Source organism: Solanum lycopersicum, chromosome 7, assembly GCF_036512215.1.
Source record: "Solanum lycopersicum chromosome 7, SLM_r2.1".
In the NCBI taxonomy this organism is placed as follows: domain Eukaryota; kingdom Viridiplantae; phylum Streptophyta; class Magnoliopsida; order Solanales; family Solanaceae; genus Solanum; species Solanum lycopersicum.
Window position 1 is genome coordinate 63,453,091 of NC_090806.1, and position 27,341 is coordinate 63,480,431.

Here is a 27,341-nt window from a genome sequence, read left to right on the forward strand (position 1 = left end):
ATGAAGAGAAGGGGAGACTATGACTTAAGAGAGTTAATATATGGACAAACAAAATGGACTAATATTTTGTAATGGCCTAAGTCATCTCCAGCCACTCGAAGTTGTCCGCATAATTCATTTAGACACCTCAACTAATCCTTGTGCCAATTGAACACTTTATTTGTTCAAAAGTCATTCCTATTAGACACAAAATGCTGACATGGCAAAAACGTGTAATTCACTTTCCTTGAGCGCGTGAATTTATTAAAAATAATATTTTTCTTTTTTTTTTCTTAATTTATACCCTTTATACCCCTAAGTTAATTTTTTAAAAAAAAAAATTAACAAAAAAGAAGAAGAACAGTTCTTCTTCTTCCCTATTCCTATCAACCCCAACCCAACCCCCATACCCATACACCAATGGTTATCTTCTTCCCCCACCATTCTAATGATTTCAAAATTCTTAGTCTTAGTGTTTATCTTCTTCCCCCACAATTCTAATGGTTTTAAAATTCTTAACATTTTGTTTCATTTATAAATTTTTTCGGAGAGATTTTTTTGCCCATCTTTCTCTACCTAAAAAACGAGATGAAGTAAAAAGTTATAATTAATAAAAAAGCTGATGAAAAAAAAAATTGTTGGGTTAAAGATGGAACTGTACAAGGAGGGGAGGGGAGGGTCACCATTAATGGAGTTAGAGGAAATGTATTTTTTGTTCCGGTTGAAGGGGCAGGGAAGTGGTGTTTAAGTTTTGTTTTTTTTTTTTCATTTTTTTTACTTTAAAATAATTTCTTAAATTTTTTTACTTTATAATATAATGTTTAAATAATTTTTTGGATTAAAAAATAACACATGTCATTATTTAATTGGTCAAATTGACATGTCAGCGCGAGTGTATTTCACACACCCTCTTTTTTTGTTTATTCTCGAAAAAATGTTCAAATGGTTCAAATTCAGAATGGTTGAAGTGTTCAATAGGTAATACGTCTAGTTGAGATGTCTAAATGAATAATCGGGACAAGTTTGAGTGGCTGCATATGACTTTGGCCTTTTGTAATTGAAGATTGATATGATCATATATGATATCCACGTGACATAGAAAGCAGGGTAAAATATTGTCTAATGAGAATTAAAATTTATAGTCTAAGAATGCATACATAGAGAATAATAAACTTCGTTGCATAATATCTTTTAGAAAATTGAGAAAATTCAGGAAAGTTAATTGGAAATGGTTCGACATTCGATGAATACATGATGTGTTGTTTCTACTAAACGAAAGTGTTGGATGTATGATTATTGAAAATCATTTATCTTTAACACGTTCCATTAAACATTCTTAAATTAGTCAGAAACTTAAATAACTCTCTTTGTTACTCTTTTTCTTAATCGTAATTTCTATTTTCAAATAAGTTCTCTCTCATGGCTTCCACAACTTTTTCTCTCCTTGTATGGTATATATCATAATAAATATGTACATCATATGTATATCAATGTATATACTTGACATATACACTGGCATACACAAAATATACAAGATATGCATATGATATACACATGATAACATATGGTTGGTTATACACACTTGTATATCTTTGTATGTACTTGTATGTTATGTGCATGTCACAGTATATAGTACAGTGTTATACATACCATATACACTAGATATACACCATAATTATCTTTAGCCCAGGTCAAAAGTACCCTTTCTTAGGCCCCGCATATTGCGGGAACTTTAAGAAAGAAAATTCGTTTTATCTTTCACAAAATGTGAATAATTTAATTATTATTTTGGACATTTATGGAAAGAAAGATTTGTGTAAAATGAACTTATTATTCATGATCACCATTTAACTATAAAATCCCTAACTACTCTATAGTAATTAATAGGATGGCAAAGAAGATAGTACTACAATTCATTTGACCATTCGATTTTTCATTTCAGTTGATCGAAAAATTTAGAAAATATTTTCTCCAAGAAAATAAGTTATTTGTCGTAAATAAGTATATTTGTAATGAAGATGCATGTTTAATTGCAAAAACTAACTTCAATTCATCTCCTAGAGAGAGAATGAACTAATTAATTTACTAATCAAATTTTCGGACATTTTTTTTTATGACAAGAGTACTCTTCTTTGAATTCGCCTAGGGTAAATATAACAGCTCGCAAATCATACTTAAGAATTAGACTGCGCTATAGACAAGTCCCATGCGATTAAATTGAACAAAGTACGCCCTTGATTATCAAATTTTAATTAGTAATTAAGTTTCAAATTATATTTAAATTACACAACAGGATTCCAGTCATCATCTTGCAGATTGAATCAGAATTGAGGGCACTCACTGAATTTAATTGAATTTATTCCTTTTAATTAAATTAAAATTATACTATATTTAACGGGGATTTAGATGACTCTTTCGAGTATCCAGGGGTTAACAGAAGTTAAACATATAATTTTGTACATTTCTATAAATGATAAAACAAAAAAAAAAAAAACACACAATTATTTGATCGTCTAATATTTAATCAATAGGAATAGTACAAGTCAATTTTTTTGACAATAACCAAACTCATAACATGAAATATTGTTTGTCATTTCAACATATATAATAACTAATGTTTCTCAATAAAATTAAGTCCCTTCTTATTTGGTCATCATAATAATTAATATATTTTGATTAAAGTAAACTCACGTTTCTAATCTAATCTACCCTCCAAATTAAACTAACAGACATTCCCCTTGGCTAAGTTAAATTATACTAAACCAATTAAGAAAACACACATGGTTGATCATCATGACATGGCGCACCTATATCGTTATTATTACGAGCCTGATACATAAAATATTTCACAGTTACGTAGTATTCGAAAAGGGGCATACCAAAAGTGTGTGATGTAAATAATTTATCTTAATCGCTTTCATTGCTCAAATTCAAATGGGACTTATAACTCAAAAAAAAAACATTATATTTATATTTTAATATTCAAATGAATATTCGAAGGCTTAATACTCCCTTTACTAGTTCATGCACCTGTTCACAAGTAAATAATTTAATTAATTAATGTGTTCACCAACAACTAAAAGTTCGAGAAGTACGAAAAAATATAATATTAATGGAAGAAACAAAAAAGTCTAAATGGCATTAACACCTTTTTCTGTTGAGACAAAAAGTGGGTGACCAAAAGAAAATAAAAGGGCCTATAATTTATTTTATTAAATTTAGTAGAATAGCAAATACAAAAACTAACAAGTCAACTATGATCTTCTATCTTCCTTGAATTTTATTTTCCTTTATGCACGTTCTTTTCTTTTTTTTTTTCTTTTTTTTTAGCTTAATTTCTATGCACTTTACAAAAATAATTATAGGATCATGTTACAAATAAGCACCTCTATTTATTACATTTTTTATTTCAATATCAAACATAATATGTTTAAGATCACATAGTTGACGAATATATTAAATATATATTATATACACTTTTAATTTTTTAAGATCATAAAATTTAAAAAAAATATAATTTTGAATTTCTTGCTCAAATAATCTAAGATGACTCATGAAATGAAATGGATAGAGTAATTAGTTTGGTGTATTTGTAATGATAATTTTAAATTTGTAATATGATAAAAAAATATAGTTACTAACTTTGTTTCTCACTGTGTGGTTGAAATTGAATGAGCGATTGAGTTTAAAAAAAATAACTTTTAAAATTTAGGTATAATATAAATATATGTCTTTGGATTTGGTATTTGATATTTATCTTCTTTAACTATAGGCATGCATATATAGATTTTTAAATTTGTATAAAATTAAATAAATGGATGATATTTTACGTGACAATTTGTACTTTGTGTGACGTCTTACATGTATATCTCGTAGGACATGTGTGTCTATTTATTTAAGTATTTACTTGTACATATTCAAAACGAGAAAATATAATGTATTTTCAAACCTCATCCCTAATTTGAGTTGTTTTTGAAAGACTTCCGACCAAAATAAAATAATTGCATGTTTACTTTTTCTTTTAATAAATAAAAATGGTTCATTTTAACTTCCTTAACTACCCCACTTGGCCCCACCATCAAGATTCCACGTCACGAGCCCCCACCTTTTTTTGGCTGAACATGTTTTCTATTCTTTATAAATTATAAACCCCTCTTAGCTTCCCTTAGCCTTATACAAGTCATCAAATTCCCTCAATAATCAAACAAATTATATTTCCCCAAATTAAAGCAAAAAATTGAATTTGGTCTTATAAGAAAATGGATTCATATAAGAATGAAGAAGAAACAAGTGATGATCATAATAATGATGAACAAGAAGAAAGTGGATGGACAACTTATTTGGAGGATTTTTCAATGGAACAACATAACAATAACAGCATTAATAATAATAATAGTGAAATTAGCACATATTGTGATAGTTTTGGAAGTCCATCTTTGTTGTCTGATGCTGCTTCTCATGTTGTTTGGAACAATAATCATCAAGTCATGATTAATACAAGTAATTATGGCTCACCATTTCTTAAGAGATTAAATTTGAAGAAACCAAGGAACAACAAAATCTCTGATCCTGATTTACAAGACACTGCTAGCTCACCTGTCAATAGTCCAAAGGTATCATTATATCCTCTCTTTTTTTTTCCACCTTTTTATTTTATAACAGTAGCAAAGGGAGCTCGCAGCAACGATAAAGTTATTTCTGTGTGATTTATAAATTGAAATCACAGAAGCAGACATGAAATGTTTGTGTATTAGGATAGGAGGTTTACATCACATGCATCATCCCTTAAGGTGTGGATCGTTTTCTGAATCCTTCGTGTAGATGAAATGTTTTGTGCATCAAGATGGTTTTTTCCCTTTTTTTAATAGTGGTGGTCATGTCTTAAGAGTGTTTATAAATAATTTTTGAAATTTATTTTAATGAATTTATGTGCATCTCAATTATTGATATTTATTATCTTTCGCCAGCACAAGTATTAATAATCTTGCCTATGTATGATTGATTCATTAATTTTCTTTCTTTTATATTGAGATATCTTGCTTGGTTTTTATAGGTAAGTAGTTTTAATAAGCAGATGGACATCAATTACCGAAGAGGAGACAACAATAATAATGGAAATTTTCAGGTAATACTTCTCTCTAAATTCTTAGATATATTAATATCAATCTTCTAAAAAGATAAAATAAAATAGAAACTAATATTTTATTTTATTTTTTTGGTATTTGTTTATTTATTGTTTAGGGATTTGAAGGTAGCTCTAGACAACATCAAGAAATGGAAACAATAGAAAAAAATAGTAGTATGTGTTTTGATGAAAGGAACAAAAGTTATATGGACCTCAAGAAGAAGGGACTTTGTTTGGTTCCTTTGTCCATGTTGGTCAACTATAGAGGTTGATGTTCATTTGAGCTGCGCGTTTTCGTTTTAGATACATAAAGTATGATTTCGAAAGTGATTTTGATTTGTCATATTAAGCTCAACTAGTATATAAAAAGTCTACTTAATTCCTTTCTCACTATGTAAAAATATTTTTCAGTTTATTTGTAAGGGAAAGAAATGTATTAGTTAGTATGAAATAGTTTCTTTTTTCATCATTACTCTTGTCAAAGAACCAAAATAAGAAAGATGGAAATAAATGAAAGAGGGATTTGTATATAAATTTGTATGTATGACTTTTCTCCCTTTCACTATCTAAATATAAATTGCATGTTCATGACTATCAACTACTTATTAGTTGAAATTGAAACCATTTAGATTGTCACAGTAACAATAATACTAAATAAATAAAATTATTGTTAATTAGGAAACCTAAATTTGGAAAACAAATCACAAATACTCATTATAGTACAAATGGAGCAAAAAATGGTAGTTGACTTGCGAGCGTGCAAATGGAACAACATTGGAGGACAAATTAAGCGTTTGATCGTGAAAATTTCACTATGAAAATCAAACACCGAATGAATTTCTTTTTTTTTTTTAAAAAAAAAAACAAAATTAAAAACCCCACTTATAAAAAAAAATCTAAAATACTTATTACAAATGTGCATATATCCATACTCAAATCATTATATAATGTGATGATGATGGGGTGCTATGCCAGAAAAAAAATTTAAATGTTATATCTATATCTGGTTTTTTTCGTTCTAAAATTAGATAACACCTCTTGCAGATATAATAATTATTTTTGGACCTATAATTTTAAATGTTTAATGAATTCAAATGATAGAACACAAATGTCTTATTCTCTCGAAATTCCGAGTACGCGTATAATCATACATATTTAGCCACCATAATGTCTATCTTATTATATACCGCTTCCTTTTTTCTTCCATCTTCCTGGAGATCGAAAACAAAAATAATAGTAATACCTAACACAAAGAGGAAAAGCACAATAATAACATGTATTTTTTTTTTATCAAGTGTGTGTGAATTGTGATCATATATATAATATAATATATCAAATAGGTAGCTAAACATATATAGAGGCCATCCTATACTAGGCTTATGACATAGGCTTGCTTACATCCCTTTTTAGTCCATACCAAATTCCTGACTTTACTAACCTTATTAATTAATACATGGAACCACTAATACCTAATTATTCTCATGGTGTACTAACAACAAAATTATTGTACTAGTACTTTGTCAAAAGTAAATATGAAGTATTAAATTAAAGGATATAAACTAGAAAATTTATGTGGCTTAGTGGATTCAGTCCTCTAATTATTCTTTATAGGGTTTACATAATATGGTATTAGTAATAATTTAGTTTTTTTAGCAGTAAATATACTTATTATTCGCGCAAATACAATTAGACAAAAATATTATATCCATACGGATACAGTGCAAGTATATTCCAATATTCATTCTTGTCCCTACGACTTTGGCCTTATTTTAAAGGTGAATATTGCATTTAATTGGTAAAAAAAAAATAATAAGTAATCCGTCAAACTTATATTCCACAAATACAATGGCCTTTTTCATTTATGAATATAATTTACGCATTTATTTATAATATATCATTTTATTAAACAAACTCTCAATCTTATTCACTTTGAAAAGACTATTAGTCCTTAATTAAAAAATGAAAAGACTATATATATATAAAAGACAAAAAATAATATCACTAGCTAGAGTTAATTTAAAATCTAGTTGCATTTAATTAAGAGGAAATGTTTAATATTGTGACTAGGTATTTATCATTTTAAATTAAAACTTATATATATTAAATATAAAGATGACCCCTCCATGTGCATATGTACTCATTAAGTAGATGAAGCCAAGGACTGCATACACACCATAATTTAGTTTGTTAATTTAATTATCAAGTATAATTAGGTTTTGTTAACTTAACTTGAGTTTGATAGTCATCCAGTCTATGATGTGGACGTAATAACAATCAATATAATAGATTTTAAAATATATGACATTGTAAATTTTCTCAATTGAAATTCGACTAATTTGGATTTACACTGAGCAGTATTCATTTTGGGGTAATACTTCCTATCAAGATTCTTTTTTCATACTCAGACTCAACCATCTGATTAAGAAAAGAGCAACCTCATCCACAACATCTCATTTTTGGTAGTCGATCAATGTTTACTCTATCCCTTCTCCATTTTATTTGCTAGTTCAATTTATATTTTGCACTCTCCTAAAAAAAGACATTCATTAGGTGTTTATTTTATCAAGTTGTCCTTATTTAATGTGCTTAAGAAAATTAAATTTGATTATTACTCTAATACATCTGAAAATAGTTACTTAACGAAAAAGGTCAAAAAAAATTTCTTAAATGTAATCCTCTCTTGATAAAATGGACAAAGAAATGTTGAATTATCCCGCGATAAGGATGAATTTGTCTTTGATTAAGTTAGGCTCAAAATTCATTTCTTATCTGAAGAATAAATGGAGGATTCATTTCTTATCTTGGAAATATTCAAACCAGAAATAAGTTGGGGAAAAAATCATTTATTGTAAATTGTGATTTAAGACTGGCAATGGCTTAATTCTAATTATAGAAATGTTTGTTTAACTTTGTGTAAAAGTCATTCATGAAATTGATGATTAAATCAAATGGTGTAATCATTGATTAACATTGTCAAATGAATTAGGTTAATTAGGATGGAGTGGAAATAGAATGGTCATAAATCATAACTCATAATTATCTTATTTTTGATGGAACATTAACAGACTAAATGCATAATTAATCAAGATTAAGCACATGCATTCCTAATTAACCTTGTCAGTTCAAATTTAGGCAATTTTAATGTCTGACATATGGAGTGTCAATATCCACCTCAGCGTCTTGAATTATTTGAGGTTTTTTTGGGGGAAATTTAAGTTTTTTCGCGGAGTAATAAAATTTATTTTTCAGAAGCTAAGTTTTTTAATAATATTTTTCCTCAAAAAGGTACTTTTGAGAAAATAAATTTAGAAGTATTTTTTAAAAGGTTTAGTTAAATATTAGTTATTATTTTAAAATCATTTTAAAAATTAATTGATCAACCATAAATTAATTTACACCAACTTTTTTTTTTAAAAAAGTTTATTAAAAAAACATTTTCCGAAATAATAAGTTTACATATACATGTAGTCGGTCGGATGCGCAGCAATTATCACATAATTTTGATCTTATCTTTAGGATTATGACTTTTAGTATGATTAGATAGTGGATTAAGCTCCCTAATGACCAATTTCTCTGTATAATCTTGTGCAGTGTCGGATATTATCACATCAACACACAATTAATCAATCAAATTCAATTATTTCAAAGCATTTATTATTAGCTTTATCCATTTGTCGTTCATCGTCTTTTCACAATATTTAGAAATCTGTTTGAATTAGCTGATCAAAAATTAATATTAAATATTGGTGTTTATTCTAAAATAAAAGATAATATTTTAAAACAAAAATATTAAAATTAATAAATAAGTCAAGTTTGGTAAAAAGATACTAATAAACAATTTTCTAATTAATGAGACAAATATCCTCAAATTATTTTTCGAATATATAAATTTGAAAGAAATATAAAAAGTGACGAATCACAAAAATAAATAAATAAATAGATAGATAATTAAGAGTTATACTTTAGAAAGGAAATTTTGGAAATTATAAAAGATGTTAGGGATGATCAAATAATAAATCCATGATCTAATCTTTTATGAGTTGTGGGTGACAATTTATAATTGATTTTAATTTATAAAGCATTTGATTTTAAAATAGAGAAAATAATAACAATCCAAAGAAAAATAATACAAGTAATAATAAAGACAATTAAAAAAATAAGTAATATATTATCACTTATTTTTAAAAAAAATTAAACAGTTGAAAATAAACATTTATTTTTAATATAATATAAACATGCGAAAGTGGTTTCTTTGATCCATTTTAATTCACATGCTTATTTGAAAACTATAGGTTCAAATTAGTTTTTATTTAAAAACTAAAAAATAATAAATTATTGATTTTCAAAGGCATAAAAATTAGATGTGATTTACCAAGCAGAATAGTACTAAAGTCAACAATAATAATAATGCATAGCCACAATTGTTGTATTTAGAGAGTGAAGGTTTTTGTGGTACGTTGTACATCCCGTGATTAGTGCAATTGTCATTAAATTACTGACTTTCAATCATTTATTTTGATATTTTATTCGTTTCAAATTTTTTTTATAATTTTTTAAATTTTAAAATAAAATAACTCTTTTTTATTTTATTCTTTGAAATAATGAGCACCTTGTGAAAGATTGAAAGTTTTTCGCATAGATAATCAAGGGTATCAATTTATATGAATTTGAACAATTCTTTTTTAATGAGTAAGGTTTAAGATTGAATTTTACAAAGTTCGGATAATTTTTCTCTCTTTGAACTATCTTTTGATAGATAAGTTTGGCTAAAAACTTAATTTTACAATTTCAAGCAGACATTATTTAATCTAGAATGATTTATATTATAAAACCAAAACCTAAATAAGAATTCATATGTTTCAATTTGTTTGATTAAATTTAAAGTATAAAGATCGAACTAACTACTGATATTTCGTGTGAAATCAAATATAGAATTATCAACTTCGTTTGATATATAATTTATATATTTAAAAATTATATATAAAATGTAATTACACAATAGTCAACAGTTCAAAATTATTAAAAATATAATTAAGAGAAAACAAAGCTAAAACAAGAAATGAAACCATCATTATTGAGTAATGTAATAATGCTCGTCTCGACTTGTCTGCTATTCATTAAATATATGGTTCACTGAATTTAGTCTAAACATGTTCACTTAACTAAAACATGTTTCTAAATAGTACGTAGATACTTTTTAATTTGTTATATTTTTGGAATATTAATACTTTTGTTATTTAAAAACTGTAATATATATATTTTTTATGAGTCCAGAGTCGAAATGGGATAAAATATTAACAAAAATTTCAAAATAATATATAAAATTTTATATTAACCAAATTGGTAAAATCGCTGCAACAACAGCGATTTCCTCCCCGGAAAAAGCAAAATCTCTGCAGTAGCAGCAATTTTGCAAAATGTGATTTTTTACAAAAAAAAAGATAATCCAAATCGCTACCTAGACCGTGATTTTCATTTTTTTTTTTAAAAAAAAGGACAATCTCTCATTTGCATATAGAAAATAAAAATATTTTTTAAAAATCTATAATAAAATAAAGAATATAAAGAAGATAGTAAACTCACCAATGAAGCTAATGATCGGTGATGAAAAAATATGAAGATTAATATTATATGACATTGTGAAAATATAAATAAAAGAGGTTAAAAAGTTAGAATTCTATTTGAACTCAAACATCATTTAAATTTAAATTTAATATAATATCTTTTTTTAAAAAGAAAATATTTTTATTACCTTACTTATTCCTAATTTTTTTTTAAAATAATGCATATTTTCTTATAAGCTATATATTTGAATTTCAAAAAAATATTTGAAAATCAATAAAATTTATTTTTTCTATGATTTTCTTAAAGAAAAAAAAATTTAGAACATTTCTTTAAAAAAAATAAAAATTTTGGAAGGCAGCGATTTCCATTTTTAAGAAAAATTAAAGAAAATCGCTGCCTAGGTAGCGATTTGATTTTTTTTAAAAAAAAAACAATTTGCAAAATCGCAGTAGTAGCAGCTATTTTACTTTTTCTAATGGAGGAAATCGCTGTTGTTCCAGCGATTTTGTCGTTTTGGTTAATATAAAATTTTATATACCGTTTTGAAATTTTTATTAATATTTTATACCTTTAGGCTCCGGACTCTACTTTTTATACTAACAGATATACACGTGTCATAATCTTATCCACCGATCGACATTTATTAAGTATTGAATGGATAAATAAGATTGTATCACGTGCCCCTGTTTAGTCTTTCGTTAAAGTGGAGGATATATATGTTCTAGGTTTTGAATGACAGAGACATCAATGTTTAAAAAATATAACGAAGAATATGTCATATGATTTACAATAGTTCAGGGCTATATTTATCTTCTTTTTTTTTCATTTTAAGTATGTATTGTACCTATTCCAGCAACTATTGCTTCTTAATTTAATACCCGTTAGGTCGTGACTGAATCTTGATAGTATATATTAACGAATATGGTCTCAATTATATTTGCTCACTATATTTTTTTCAAAACACAGTTTTAATAAATAAAAAATAATATTATTCCACCTTGATTTATCAAAAATGACAAATAAAAGGAGAATCAAATTAGAATTATTTGAAAAGTAAATAAGAACTAAAGGAGTGTTATTTTTCAACCAAAATTAACCAATTTTATTTTTTTTCCTCTTTCTAAATAAGAGTAGATAATAATAATAAAGACAATTATTAAAGTGTCTTACGGTTGGACTTTTCATTTTCTAACTAACTATTGAATAAGTTATATAGTTTATTAGAGAAGAACAAAATCTTGATCAGATATGGTATCTATGATATAATATGTGATTAAAAAAATAGTTTTGTTTTAGTTTGAATGAAGGGAATTAAGCAAAGAAATTAAATGGCTTAGATTTAATCATCGGCCGTCCGCCGGCTCTAATGATTGGATTATTGAAATCATATTATATAGTGTATACAATAATAATATTTTATTCGGTACTCCTCTTTATCCACTTTTATTTGTCATGTTGCGTTTTTCGAATGTTAATTTGATTAAATTTCAAAGTTAAATTTGATTAAATTAATTTGATATTTAAACAGATAATGTAGATATTCAAAAATATAAAAAGTATTATAAATTTCAATGTTTTGCATATAAATATGATGAAAAAATATATTTTAAAATGTTAGTCAATATTATTAAAATTTGATTCTAAAAACATAAATCATGACAAATAATAATGGACGGATAGAATATAATATGAATCAATATATCTAAAGAGAATAAAATAGATACAAACCTCACTCTTATCTTTATAAGATAAAAGAGATTGTTTCCTATAAATCTTCTGCTAAAATATAGTAATAAGAGTATAAATATAAAAAAAAATATCAATCACAAAATTGTGAAATAACACTATAGTATATTTATCATAATTTTAGGAAACAAATCTTCTGCTAAAATATAGTAATAAGAGTATAAATATAAAAAAAAATATCAATCACAAAATTGTGAAATAACACTATAGTATATTTATCATAATTTTATTAATAAAGTCTTAACACACATTTATATTTTAGAAGTCAAGATATCATTCTTACGGTTAGTTTACTCCTCCTGCTTAATTTCTAGAAGTGGAAAGTGAAAACTAGAAATTATTTATCACGTTTTTCCAATATATTTGCATTTTTTTTCATTATTGAATCTACCTCAAGATGTTACCAAACAAAACCAACAAGTGAGTCATTTTACAAGTGGAGGAAAATAACAATTATTACACACACATCAGAGAATATTCATAGTAATTACCTATAGATCAAATACCTCGGACTTTTTTAAAATATTATTATATTTATGTATAATTTTTCGAATGTGATATGTATTGTCTATATTTTTAAAGAGTCTGAGTAATATAAATTATAACCTGACTTTCGAATGACAACTTAATTGAATAGCAAGATGAGAATGAACCAAAATTGAAATGTCACAATAGCTATTAACAGTTGCATGAATCTTGAAAATTTTGAGCATCTTCACTTTACCATGCAAAGTTAAATTGGATGTAAAATTCAAATTTCCAGCCTCAATATCCTTAGTAAAATAAGGACTTTTTACCAATTTGTCCCCAGTAATATTAGCATAACTTCTTGTATTTAACTCTCCCTTAGATGGAACAATTCCATGTTCAATTACTATTTCACCCACTGAATTGTTACCATGGTAAATAAGCGAAGCTATCGAGTCCTCGAATTTGAAGCTACCATAATTCGGATTCTTAATCGTGATTATCAACCTTAATGACACGTTTAGGCTTAATCGCGACAAGATTTCGGATTCAATCTCATCTAGAGATATAGGGTGGAGAATGATTTGAGGTTTTTTGGGCTTGAGAATAGTATGGAACAAAGTGATCGAGACAATTATAAGAATAATTGATAAAAATAGACTAACACCACAACAAATCTTGAAATTTTTTCTTGAATTTTTGTGTCCCGCTCCTTCCATTTTTTTTAAGCTGAGAGTCTGTTAGAAACAACCTTTCCACCTTCTTAAGGTGGGATAAACTTTACGTACATTCTTTAAAGGGACATTAGAGACATTTAGGTGTCAAACAATATTTTGTGATGAACTTACTTGGGAGAAAAATGGTATTAATACAAGGGGGTTTTGATCTTTATTTTGATTTTCTCTTTGAAAAGTTGTTAAATTAAACCATCTAATGTGCAATTTCGAACATAGACTTATCTTTTGTTAATTAGTGTGTGATTAGTTACTAAAATCAAAATTAAGTTCATATTGTTAGACCTCTTTTATGTGGCATTCTGCTGGTTAATGTTGACCAAATTGTTGTATTGATTTAATTAGAACATTTAACAACTTCAGGGATTTCTGGGCCTAATTTCAGGTTCATTAGCCCACAAGTAGTCCAGTCCATATCACAAAAAATGACATGATTTGGGATGAATATTTGTAAAAGGGGAAGATTGAATATAATAGCGAATTATTAATTTAAATTAAATGCTATAAAAATAGTTTGATTTAATTGTACCACATATCAAACTGTTGCTATTTCTTTACTCTCCAGATGAATTTCACTCGTCACTCTCGTTCTCCCTCTCGCATCTCTCTCGCTTTTTATACAAATACAAATGTATAAAATGCATTGTGTTTGTATAAAACGATAGAAAATTATATATACATATGTTTTTGTTTTCTTCTCTCTCCTCTTTTAGATCTCGCTTCTCAGTTTCTTTCTTGCCTCTCTCATTTATACAAACATAAATTTATAATTGTGTTTCTATTTGTGTAAAGCGAGAGAATATTGTATATACACATGCAAATACATATATCTTTCGTCCTATGCACTTATAATTTTATACAATACAAATATTCATCTGCTTAGTTTCTTTTGCCTTCGTTTTTCCTTACTTTATACAAACACAAATTATACAATTAATCTTATCAATTCTTTTTCTTTTTGTCATTTCACTTCTCCTTCTTGGCTTTTTTTTAAACTCTTCTTATTATAAAAAAAATTAGATTATGGTGAAAATAAATAATTATATTTAAGCACTTAAATTGGTTAAATTCATTCTATGAATGAAACAATGAAAGTATTTATTTTATATATCTATTGGAACTTTATCAATGTAAAATATTTTTTAATAGCACAAAGAAAATCATAATTTTCTGGAAAAAAAATCATAATTTATTTGCTTTAATGTCAAATTCTCTATGTATATATAATTAATACATTAATTATTTTTTTGTAATATGACACAGTTTTAAATACACTCTCTATATTTCAAATTTAAACATTTACACTTTATGTACTATAAGAAATATACACTTACACCTCCAACTAAGTTTATCTATAACTAATTATAAAATATAATTATTAAATAGTAAACTAAAAATATGCAAAAAAATATTTTTGTGACGTTACTCTTACAAAATTAATTAGGTCGATATTTATAAGTAATAAAAAATTTATGATTTCTGTATGTTTTGATGTTTATCATATATAAAGTGTTTTGAGTTTTGCCTAACTTTTATTGAAATATTTTCAAATTATACTTATAAAATTATTTAAATATGTATTTTTAAATTTATTTGAGCACAACTTGATAAACTTATTTAGTTAGAACTCATATTAATAATAATAAATAAGTAATAGTTCACATATTATCTAGTCAACATAATATAATGGTGCAAAACTATCACATATTCAATATGATTGTTGTTAAATAGGACCGACACTGATGTAATATATAATTTTTGTAATATGTGATATTTATGTTTGCTATGAACCGCAATTATGCAAAATATAATTATAACATACAAATATAATTTTTGTATTTGCTATATATAAAAGTTGCTCTTTAAAATTTATGTTCTTAAATTAGAATAAGTTTAATATACAATAATATTTTTTTACTTTTATATAACAAAATTGTTATGTGAGATATGAAATTAGAAAAGATACAATTTTTCTGAATAAAACAAAAAGCAAATAAGACAAACAAATTAAAATCGAAAATACAAAAATCTAAATGGGGCAAATATTTGGAAGGCCAAAAAAAAAAAGAAAAAAAAATTGCCCCCATGCAGGATCGAACTACAGACCTTCAGTTTACAAGACTGACGCTCTACCACTGAGCTATAGGGGCTTGTTTAGTTTTCTGCGACACTAGTAAATATAAATAATTATGATTATATAGAAATATATTAATTAAAAAAAGTAATAGTTTTTCTGGTAATTTCTTTTGCAAATCACTTTTTGGGAAAATACACTTAAAACACCTTTTTAAAAATTTGATCAAATTACTACTCAAAAGTCTTTTCAAAATTTATATCACACAAAATCACCTTTTACAAAAATATATTTTTTCAAAAAAAAAAAATCTTAAACGTAAAGCTGATTTTAGAGTTTGTATTTTGTTCCACTATATATTTAGCTGGTAAATTAAGGAATTTTTATCTTAGATACATACAAAAATAATAAAAATCTATTTCAAAACTTTGTCATACTGATTATTTAATTTCCTTTTGATCATTACCCAATTTTGTTGATCGTAACGCTTTTCATTACAAGTCCTTTATAGTTATATAAAGCCGCATATAGATATATATATACTATTTACTTTATATTATAATAAATATTATTTTTAAATAAAAAATAATATCGCATAAATTAAGACGACCACTTATTAATTTGTTTCTATTTTTTTCTCGTCATTCTCGTCTTCCCATTGTCACGCCGGTCACCCGGCCCATACAAAGACAAAATTTACACACACAAAGAAAAATCCCACAAACAAAAAAGATACTCCTAAAATATTGCCACCCTGTTGTTTTAACTTTCTTGTTTTTTCTTTTTTTGTCTTTCGATCATCATCAGCAAGCACTAATTCTTCTTAGACGGCCATAAAGACTTCCTTTCACTAATTTTTGGAAAATATGAATGATCTTCTAGCGGTTAGTTTATTTTCTTGACCTTTCTATTTATTTTTTTGATTACAGGGAAATAAAAGAATGAATTTTTTTGTTGTTTTTGCTTGCAAGATTTCAGTTTTTCTATCATATGTGTCTTGCTTTTGTTTAATTTTGCTGTTAATTGAATTTTGTATGTTAAATTTAGGTTATACTAGTGTGGTGTAAGTTTGTAAAGATTGGATTTATGTAAGTTCTTGTTTAATTGAATATGTGTTAACTGGGAGTTCGGGTTTCCATTAAGGGGTTTAAAATGTGAGCAAGTAAATGCACGAAGAAGCGAAGGGGTTCAACATCTATTATGTATATAATTTTAGTCGTGTATAAATAATGGTTGGTTAAGTTTAACTATGTATAATTTCAGTTTTTGTATCACACGAGTCTTGTGTTCTTTTGATTTTGTCTTAAGTTTTGCTTATACGAGTCTTTGTGAAGTTTGAAAAGATTGGAATTTTTATGTTAAGTTCTTGTGGTGTATCATTTGTATAAACTGGAGCGAGGATTTTCATTAAGGGTTTTAAAATGTCAGCAAGTAAATACATGAAGAAGGTAAAGGGGTTTTACGAATACTAGGTATAAATAAAAATAATAATTTTAATCACGTGTAAACAACGGTTAAGTTTAGCCATGTATAATTTCAGTTTTTGTATTACACGAGTCTTGTTTTTGTTTAATTTTGTATATTAAGTTTTGCTTATACTAGTCTTGTGAAGTTTGAATAGATTGGATTCTTATGTAAGTTCTTGTGGTGTATCATATGTATCAGTGAGAGTCTGGATTTTTATTAAGGGGTTCAAAATGTGAGGAAGTAAACACACAAAGAAGCAAAGGGGTTTAATCATGCAAAATAAGTGTAATTTTCTCTTAACATGAACCTCTCGGCACTACTTGGCTCCGCCCGTTAACTGAATACTTGGTTACTTAAAAAGTAAATATCAATCTCTTTGTAGGTGGTAGAGTTTGGAGTCTAGAATTAAGGTCACTCCTTTATATCCTATTCATTTACTTGCTTTTTGTTGTGTTTTCTGCTAGCTGTTCTTAACTTTTTTGTAATTTAACAAAGCTTAGTTTTTTTTTCTTTGATAATTGTGTTGTTCGGGTCAACTTGAATGCATCTCGGGGTTCTTGTTACACCCACCAACATCATACCGCTAACTCTGTCCATCTATCTATCAAGGTTTGGACTGTTAGAAGAAATTGCGTATTTATACCTTTGATTGAGATTTGAAACTGAGACCTCATGATTCTGAACATATTTCATTGACCACTAGGCGACAACCTTGGATGCAATTTAACAAATCTAACTGGAGATTCATTAATAAGATTGAATTTTGTTCCTTTGTTTTCACGATAATTTTTATCTATATCACATTATCTTGTACTGCAAGCACTTGTAATGAAGGTTGTACATTGATCACTATTTGATTTCAAGCAAGGGGGATGATGTGATCTTGAAGTTTATTGTCATGTAATTTCTGTTCTTGTTTCAGGATTCAAGTTTTATTGCTGGCAAAGATAATGCTTCCAAAGAATCCGATATCGAGATGGGAAACCGATTTACGAGGAGCCAGTCAGATTCTGGAATCGACAGCTTTAACAAGCAGGTACTGCTTCACTGACCCCTGAGTTAGTTTTTGAGATTATCATAGTGCAGTTGTCATCTAAAGATAAAACTATTAGTACCAATTTTTCAAAAGGCTTATCCTCCCATCTCCTTGCTCCTGACATAATCTTGCAGATACAAGAAATCGAGAAACAAGTTGATAGACTTTCTGGTTTACTGAAGACTCTTAAGGTATCATTCATACAAATTCTTTGCCTTTTCTTTTAGTTTTAATTGCTGTTCAGAAGCCATTTAGATCTATCGTACTTTCTTCTTTTAAGAAACTGCATATGCAACTAGTATGTCTTGGCCTCATTCCTGCTTTTACATGCTTTAAATTTAAAGTAAAATCAATCCTGAAAATTGAGCACTACATCTCCCCAGTGTACTATATATGTCTCTTGGTTAAAAAGAAATTGATAACAGTGTAGTTGGTTTCATATCAGGGTTTAAATTCCAATAGCGACAAAAATGATAGGTGATTTCTCCTCTGCCTTGGAGGTGGTAGGTACTTGCCGAAACAGTTGAGGTAGTTGCTTGTTCTTTTGGACCCAAAAGACAATCTTGGTTGCCCATGTGAGAAAAGAGCTGGTTGATAATAGCTAAATAGGCAATATTTCATAAGAAAATCAAGATAATAATTGTAGTGTTGAAGGCCAAAGAGTCTTAGTTAAATCAGTGGTTTCATTCTGCAAAAGACGGAACTTTTAGTAGAGAACTTTAGAACAATTGGGTTGCTTGCTTTAACCTTGTGATTCTATTGGATTGTATGTTGAGGAATATGACATTCAAGGAACGGAATAGGATAATAAACAGTTTGGAATGGGTTCAGTTATAGGAGACCAGATGGAAAAAAAACCCGAATCAAGTCACTCCTCCCAGATGGAAAAATATAATCTTGGTTGCCAATCTGAGAATGATCAGTTTATAGATTGTTGAATTTGTTGTCACAAGTACTGGAGAAAAATCAGTTTTCACTTTTGCCTTTATTACAGACTTTGCATTTTGAAATAAAATGATTTAGTTTAGCGATAAGTTGCACATGTCACTTTAATCATTTCTATCTGATCGACATTTTTTTTACCCTTTCTCTGGTCAGTGATTATTTGCTAATTGGAACTATCTTTCAGGATGCTAATGAGGAAACAAAGTCCGTAACTAAAGCATCAGCAATGAAAGGTCAGATAAGTGCTATTTCATTATGTCTTGTATAGCTAACAGATACACTAAAACTTTTATTGTTCTCATCTCTTTTACCTATAAGTTGTTATTATATTGTGAAATATAACTCTGAAGATTGTTAAGTTTCTCAGTCAAAACTCAAAAGCAGGCGCTACTATTTTTTCAATCCATTTACTATAATGCACTCGTGAAATATTAACATAGATAAGTTCATCTATAACTGAAGAGAAATTGGCCTTTGATCCTTTACTACTAAAGAACACTGATAAGTTCGTCTATCTCTGTATAGTGTTTGTTTTTTCGTGATTTGTAGCCTGCTTACCAAAGTTCTCAAGAAAGCATTTTTTACTTGTTTCTAGCTATAAGGAAGCGGATGGAGAAAGATATAGATGAAGTTGGGAAGATTGCAAGAAATGTCAAAGCAAAAATAGAAGCAACTAATAAAGAGGTAATTTGTCTTTTCTTTTCTATTTGGATCAGTAAAGCTGTTTTTGAGTTCAATGTTCATCACTTAATAGCACTCTAATCATTATCTTTTCTTTAGAACTTGGCTAATCTACAAAAGCCTGGATGCGGAAAGGGTACAAGTGTTGACAGATCAAGGACAAATATGACCAAGTACATTCATAAACACAGTTTTCCAATATTGCTTGACGTTATTTTCCACTTCTCGTGCTTGAGCAGTCGTAATTGCGCGAGTGTATGTGTGTGTTTTTAAATTTGGTTTTTTAATCGTTGATCTGCAGTTCCTTGACAAAGAAGTTCAGAGATGTTATGACAGAATTTCAGGTACAGACAAGTCTTCTTGTTTGCTTTGTGATGTCTTCTTTTCAATTTAATTTGGTTATAAGTTATGTTCTTCCAGACATTAAGGCAGAGGATAGACAATGAATATCGCGAGGTTGTAGAGCGAAGGGTGATCACAGGTTTGGGTCTCAAACTTTTTCCAACAGAAATATAACTCGAGATATGTGCTTATCAATATTTGAATATTCATATGTTGATCTAATATAGTAATATGTGGTTTTATCATGTTTTTATCTCACAACTGAGCAGTAACTGGAACCAGACCAGATGAGGAGGTAAGTGCTAAGTCTTGCAACTGATAATCCCGATCAGTAAGTTTGTTTTTTTGCTGATCTTTATTCTAATGATCATGATAGACAATCAACAACCTGATCGAAACTGGAAACAGTGAACAAATCTTCCAGAACGCTATCCAAGGAATGGGACGAGGACAGGTACCTGTTACTACTTCATTCTACTGTATTTTTTCTCTTTCGACTGTTTCTGAATTTGGGACTTAATTTTGGTGGCATCCACTTCTGGTGTCTTTTCTCGTTGTTTCTTGTCAACATATTATTTCACTAGGTATATATAAAATGTAGGGAAAACATGGTTTCCACGTTTATTAATTTTTGTCTTCATGTTGAACTAACAGAAAAACAGTACTAGCTGGTCTCATTTGAATTCCTTTGACGTACAAACTTGTCCCATACACCACAGATCTTTATTAATTAGTATGGAAGCATGAGTGTTATATATGAGCGCACATCCCAGTCTTATGTTAAATATCTCGTCAGCACGATAAAGCAGGACTACAATCCTAGTAGATTTTCTATACTTTTGAGTGTTTTCTAATAAATTGCGTGTTTCACCTTTTCTCTCTAGAAATTTAAGCTACATTTGTCTGTTATTATCATCTTCCCTTCCTATTTCATCTGTAAATATGCTAAAACTGTAGGTCTTAAGCACCGTAGAGGAAATTCAGGAAAGACACGATGCAGTGAAGGAAATTGAGAGAAAACTTCTTGATCTGCATCAGATATATCTTGATATGGCTGTTCTGGTTGAAGCTCAAGGAGACTTGTTAGATAATATCGAAACACAGGTTTGTTTTCAACCCTCCCGTTATTTCCTCAGCATATTTAAAAACGAAAGGGTCTCCACTTCTCTGTGTCGAATTTCTCAATGGAAATTTTGTTCAGGTGACAAATACAATTGATTATGTCCAATCAGGGGCTATTGCTCTTCAGACCGCAAAGAAATTACAGAAGAGGTCTCGAAAATGCATGTTTATTAGCATTATAGTTTTCTTAATTATAGTAGGCATAATAGTTCTCCCCTTCATCATCAAATCTCAACCTTGGAAGAGTAACAAGGGAGCTTAACTGTTTTGTCTTCGAGTTATGAATGCAACGCCTGTGTTTGCCTTTGTTTTACTGAAAGTTAAGATTCACACGAGTCGTGTTAGCCTGTGTATAGTTTCCTTGTCAATTATATATTCCTTTTCATCTAGCCACACTTCGTAAACTAGCTTTTGGTGTTAATGGTCTGCTAATTGTTCAAGATTTTGTGGATTAGTATATTTATCATAGTCACTTAAGAGGCTTTATAATTCATAAAAGAACAGCTTAAAGAGGAACTTGATATGAAATTTTCCCCCTTTTTTTGACACTTGTTGAAAATTACCCCATCTTTTTGTCTATTGTCCTTAGTTATTCGCATTGTTGATCAAATTAGTGAATTTTAATGAAGTTCTCTTATATATTGTTTTTTTTTTAAAAAAAAAAATTTAAAGAAAATATTATTATTGTTTTTTAATTAGCTGTCCCAAGTTACGTGCAAGTCTTTTATCACCATCTTCTTCCCTTCAAATAAATAAATTATTACTATTCTATGAAACATAATGTTAATGATTCTGTTCAACAAAATAAGTGGATGTTTGACTATGTATCATTATGAAATTTGAAAAAAGTCAAAAGTGAAAAAGGATTTTTGACAATCCTGTTGTGTTATGCCAAAAATAGAAATTGAAGTTTTTTTTTTTTAACTTTTTGTGAGTACCAAATGGTTAGGGGTCTAGCTAACCAAGCAAAGTTTATGAATCAATTTATGGGTCTACTCGATTGGCAAAATAACAAGTATTATATCAAACAATATTTTAGATGTAGTTTCTTTAATGACCCTAATATATAAGTTTTAGATATTAAACAGGTTGTTGTAGCTACTAGCTTTACCATGAAGCAAAAAAATTCCTCACATATGTATACTCTATTATTTAACGTCTACTCATTTCAGAACAACTTTACTTTGCATGTGTGGTGTTTCACAATTATAGTTTAAGCACATGTGTTTGAAGTAGTACAGTCATGTAGGGGAAAATGTTTGAAGTACACCAAGTACGTGTGCTTAAATTTCAGTGGTGAAATATCACACGACACGTGTGAAATTGTTTGGAAGTGGATAATTTACAAGTTTTAGTAAGATTTAGGTAGACTAAATATGAAATATATTTAGTTAATCTTTTTATACTTCTTTGGTGACTCGAATGATGCAACCTAAGCATAGAAAAATGCTTGCCATCGAAGCAACTCTCTCATGTCTAACAACCGAAAAATGGTTACTCTTTCTCGATGGCCCAATTGGACACAACCTAAATGTAACATTTTGAATATCATAGCTTCGTAAATATGGTTATTGGATTAAATAAGACTGTTTTTCAGTTGCAAGTGGCTATATTTATATCTTCTAATTGAACACAAATGAAATGTTTTCTCACCTAAGATTACTACCGCCCAAAATACCTTTGAGTGAAATACATATTGAACATGATATACTATATACTCCCTCCATTCATTTCTAGTTTTCATGTTACACTCTTCAAAAGTTAATTTCACTACTTTTTAAAGTTAAATTAGATTATACTAATTTGATATTTTAAACAAAAAATTTAGATATTCATAAACTATGGAAAAAATATTATAAATTGTAATTTTTTGCATATCAATAAAATGAAAAAAGTAAATCCTAAAAAATGTTAATTAAAATTTTTATAGTTTCTAAAAAAAGATCATGATAACTAAAAGTGTACTACCCAATAGTGCTTCCTTATTAATAGGTAGTATTTTATTGAGAGAATTCAGAGATTTAACTAATTTTTGGGAAAAACCATCTAATTATACAGACAAATTATATTCTCTAATTTTTCTTATATTTTGAATAATCACATATTGTCTCATTAATTAATAATTACATAGTAGGTTTCAAGTCAGATATACCTAGATAGATGCATTTTTACTTCCAGATGCACTAAAATTGGGAGAGAGGTGAGCAGGATAGTCTATATATCGCAGGTACATGTCAATCACACTATATATATGTATCTGGAATACAAAACAAAAAAGGAAGAGAGGCGAGCGAGAGAAGAAAGTGGCGAGCGTAATTGGAGAGAGGCGAGCTAGGGAGTCAGATATGCGCGAATATAGTGTATCTAGAACAAATAACACCTAATTTTGGCCTTAAATATCTGAGATACATGTACCTAGACGCGCTATATACATGTATTTCTGTAAATTCTGATAAGTTATGTAATAATGAAAAGTGAAGGTATATAAGATAGGTAATTAGATACTAAATTAATGGATTTCCGTAAGTTAACATAATTTTATGAAGAAGAAATTAAATGAAAGAAAATACAAATTATGTCTAATAAAGTATTTGTAGCCTCTGATGATAATATTTCCTAATTAGATAGTACCAGAATGAAAATTTTGTGGTAACTAATTAATTATATTAAATATTGTTCATATTTAGTCGACTTAAATCTTAATTGAAGGAAGAAATATATAATCTAATCAGATTTAGTCTCCTTATTTATAAAAAAGTTCCTACCTATGGATTTCTCATTTACTCATTCATAAGTTTTATGTAATTTTAATTAATAATTACAGGTTGTAGAATATTTTACTCATTTGTTAGTACTTATGTAACTTCCCCTACTATCCATTATGATTTTGTTTCAAGTTACCTACATCTATATTATACATGATTTTATTTATTATTAATGTAATTTAATCAGTTGATTGACGGTCTTAACTTTTAGGCGATTAATTTGACTTTTTATGAGCATGGTTGATGTGTAAAATAGTGTCTCCTTCGTAAAATAGTCACACAACTATACATTCTTTTGCATTTTCCGGTTATTATGAATATGATAGCGTTGTGACTCTTCAGAAAAACTTTTAGTTGTGTGACAATTTATGAAATTTGTTCCTTTGGATTTTCAGGTGAGATATGCAGTGGATCATGTTAATATGGGTACAGATGCACTTCAAACTGCAAAGAGCTTGCAGAAAAAATCAAGAAAATGTATGATGATCGCCATTATTTTGCTTCTGATTATCGCCGCGATTATCGTTCTATCTGTGATCAAACCTTGGAAGAAGTAAATTAGTTAACTCAGAATACACATTACTTGCTGTTAATCCTTCAAACTTTCTTCTACGTATCTTCATTTTTCTTGTGAAATTGTATCTTAATAATGTATTTAGTTGCCAGAATTTTATAATTTGAATAATAAGTTGTGAAAAAGCATCAAAAAATATTCCATTAATAAGCAACTGAAAACTTTAGCACAACTTGGAAGTCCAAATATAGATAAAGATACAAATGATCACACTAGTAGGCAATTTGAAGGTCAAAATAATGCCCAAAATGATTCAAATCCCTGAAGAATTATTTAAAATGCTTAAAAAACATCTTTTATTGTACTTGAAGTTCACAACCTAAAAATTGAGATAGTTCCAAAGCTCCACAAATCTTCACACTCCAAAAGAAATCACTTTTTTTTTTGTTTGTTGTTGTTGATTTTCTTACATCCTTGCCTTTGCAATCACCACACTTCCATCACCTAAGTTTGTTGCCCCAGTCCTTGTCCATTTTTCCTCAAATTGCTCCTCAGTTACACCTGTAATCACACCATATTTTGAATACAAACGTTACTAATAATTCGTGTTTGAAGTTTAAGTTTTATACACTGACATGTAAAAAACGCGTAAAACTTAAATACCTTTTCCCATAGCAGCAGTTGAAGTGATGCCTCCCTGGACAGTCCTTAGAACTCTATCATAGTAATTAGCCCCAGACCATTTCTGATGAGCCAATGTATCAACACCATTGCTCCTCTCCTCTCTTTGTATTTTCTCCACATAGGCCAACATTCCCCTCCTGGCGAAATCCTTGGCAAACGTGTCGACGATGAGTGCATCAGCATGGAAACCAGCTAAAGTAATGAACTGCCAGCAATAGCCTAATTTGGCTATTCTTGGAATGAAATCCATCATTTGGTTATCATTCATCCCTGATGCATCCCAATTGAATGAGGGAGACAGATTGTAAGCCAGCATCAGCTCAGGCCTTAGAGTCTTAACTCCTTGAGAAAATTTTGTGCATTCCACCATATCAGGACTTGATGTCTCCATCCAGACTAGATCACAGTACTCGGCAAAAGCCCATCCGCGAACAATTGCAGCCTCTACTGAGCCCTGAAACCTGTAGAACCCTTCTCTGGTTCTAGGCAAGTCCCAGTCCCAAAAGAGATTAGGAAGGCCAAGTCTTTCAGCTACCTCCCTAGCTTGTTCGTGCGAAAGACATTTCTCATAGCTCGAATGATTCATCCATTCGTTCAACTTCCTCTGCTTCTCATACTCCGCGAGGTTCATTTTCTTGATTGCATCAGTGACACATTGAGAAAATGTCTTGAGTTCAGCCATTCCAAGCCAGTTATCCTCAATGGCTTGAAGTTCCGGCCCTGTTTTGCCTGCAGCCATAGCTTCAGACAAAAGAGTAGCCAAACCCTTGCCCTTGAGATTCGGGTTGGAAGCACCCAAAATGAACTGATGATCCCTTGTATCCACATTGGTTTGGATCAATGTGGCTGCAACCGCATCAGTACGAGCCACGAGGACTGTCTCAGTCCCCATGACATCAAACTGCAACCTTGCAGCCACAAGCCTGTTAATATGTTCACTTACAGCAACAAGAACTTTACCAGCCATATGACCACATTTCTTAGTAACAGAGGACTGATCCTCAATGTGGACACCAGCAGCACCGCGCTCCACGAAAAGCTTACACAGCTTAACAGTAGCAGTTGCACCACCAAATCCAGTGTCACCATCAGCAATGATAGGTTTCAAGTAATCAATGAAAGGGGTTCTTGCCCTCTCCTCTCTGCTCATGCTCATTCTTGCTTCTCTCTGCTTCCTATCATGATACTGCTGAGCAAAAAACAAATGTTCCACTTTGTTCGGAACAGTATCATAAGGGTAATCAGCAAGATCAGGCCCTGGTTCATTAGTACTTGTGTGAGTTGAAGAACACTGCCAGCCAGATACATAAATAGTATCCAAATGCTTAGCCATCATAGTAACTTGAACAGGGTCAAGTGCACCAAAAGTCCTTGAAGCTGTCCCATTAGCTTGATGAGTCTTGAGTGTCCTCCATAGCTTCTGAGCCAACTCATTGGATGCATAACTTTGCCTCATAGTTCCTCTTAGTGCCACCACATCCCTAGCTGAATATGCCCTCTTTGTTAGCCTGAACCTCTCTGTGTTCCACCATGCTTGCACCTCTGCTACCTCTGCTTCAAATCTCCTCTCTTCTTCCATAATCTGACACGGATCGAATTTCAAGAATCTAATAAATATACTTGAAAAGTATATACTATAATTCAAAATAACTAACGATATCAAATGTACATAAAGAAAATAAAAAATGTTTCAATTAATAAGCGGTCCATTAAAATCCATCTATATATATATATCAAAAAAATCTCAAGATAGTGAGATAAGAGATGATCTTACCATTGAAGGAACTGAGTAAGATGCAGCCATGGCTAGAACTTTTAATCTTTTTTTATTTTGTGTAGTACCTATACAATTGCAAATGATGAATTGTGTATGCAAATGGTCGAGGCAAAGAGGCTCAATTTATACTAGTAAAGTTGTTAAAACTAATACCAAATGACAAGTGAAGGATAAGGAAAAAAAATATTAAAAAAAAAAAATATTTTCCACATCATTTTGCTGAATAATTTAGACCTTATCTACAGTATTTACTTATCCTGATTGATGAAGATAAAATTGAAGCAATTGCCCAAAAGGTGTTGATATCGAGGCAACGG

General features: G+C 29.1%; 3 protein-coding genes and 1 non-coding gene across 5 annotated transcripts; 2 read left to right on the forward strand and 2 right to left on the reverse strand.

Annotated features, from left to right (window-relative positions):
- The first annotated feature begins 4,139 nt into the window (after positions 1–4,139).
- On the forward strand, positions 4,140–5,638 carry LOC101251397 (vascular-related unknown protein 1-like). The gene is made up of 3 exons (XM_004243415.5): positions 4,140–4,592; positions 5,033–5,104; positions 5,221–5,638. Exons 1-3 carry the CDS (start codon positions 4,239–4,241, stop codon positions 5,374–5,376), a joined length of 582 nt encoding a protein of 193 aa, XP_004243463.1. The 5' UTR covers positions 4,140–4,238; the 3' UTR covers positions 5,377–5,638.
- Positions 5,639–15,695: 10,057 nt separating this feature from the next.
- On the reverse strand, positions 15,696–15,767 carry TRNAT-UGU (transfer RNA threonine (anticodon UGU)). Its single transcript has one exon. It is a non-coding gene; the product is annotated as a tRNA-Thr (tRNA).
- A 531-nt stretch (positions 15,768–16,298) lies between these two features.
- LOC101251106 (syntaxin-132) lies at positions 16,299–24,831 on the forward strand. Of its 2 annotated transcripts, none has more exons than XM_010325512.4 (12): positions 16,299–16,575; positions 18,081–18,194; positions 18,329–18,385; positions 19,324–19,372; positions 19,735–19,823; positions 19,920–19,993; positions 20,122–20,164; positions 20,241–20,301; positions 20,432–20,457; positions 20,539–20,616; positions 21,120–21,266; positions 24,445–24,831. In XM_010325512.4, exons 1-12 carry the CDS (start codon positions 16,558–16,560, stop codon positions 24,604–24,606), a joined length of 918 nt encoding a protein of 305 aa, XP_010323814.1. In that variant the 5' UTR covers positions 16,299–16,557; the 3' UTR covers positions 24,607–24,831. The 2 variants fall into 2 exon arrangements, with proteins under 2 accessions (XP_010323814.1, XP_010323813.1); XM_010325511.4 differs by lacking the exon at positions 24,445–24,831 and adding an exon at positions 21,364–21,830 and having other exon boundaries at positions 16,322–16,575.
- Positions 24,739–27,121, reverse strand: LOC544276 (isocitrate lyase). The gene is made up of 3 exons (NM_001246949.2): positions 27,022–27,121; positions 25,227–26,829; positions 24,739–25,124 (listed from the first exon to the last, which is right to left on the reverse strand). Exons 1-3 carry the CDS (start codon positions 27,049–27,051, stop codon positions 25,030–25,032), a joined length of 1,728 nt encoding a protein of 575 aa, NP_001233878.2. The 5' UTR covers positions 27,052–27,121; the 3' UTR covers positions 24,739–25,029.
- Between the last annotated feature and the right edge of the window lie 220 nt (positions 27,122–27,341).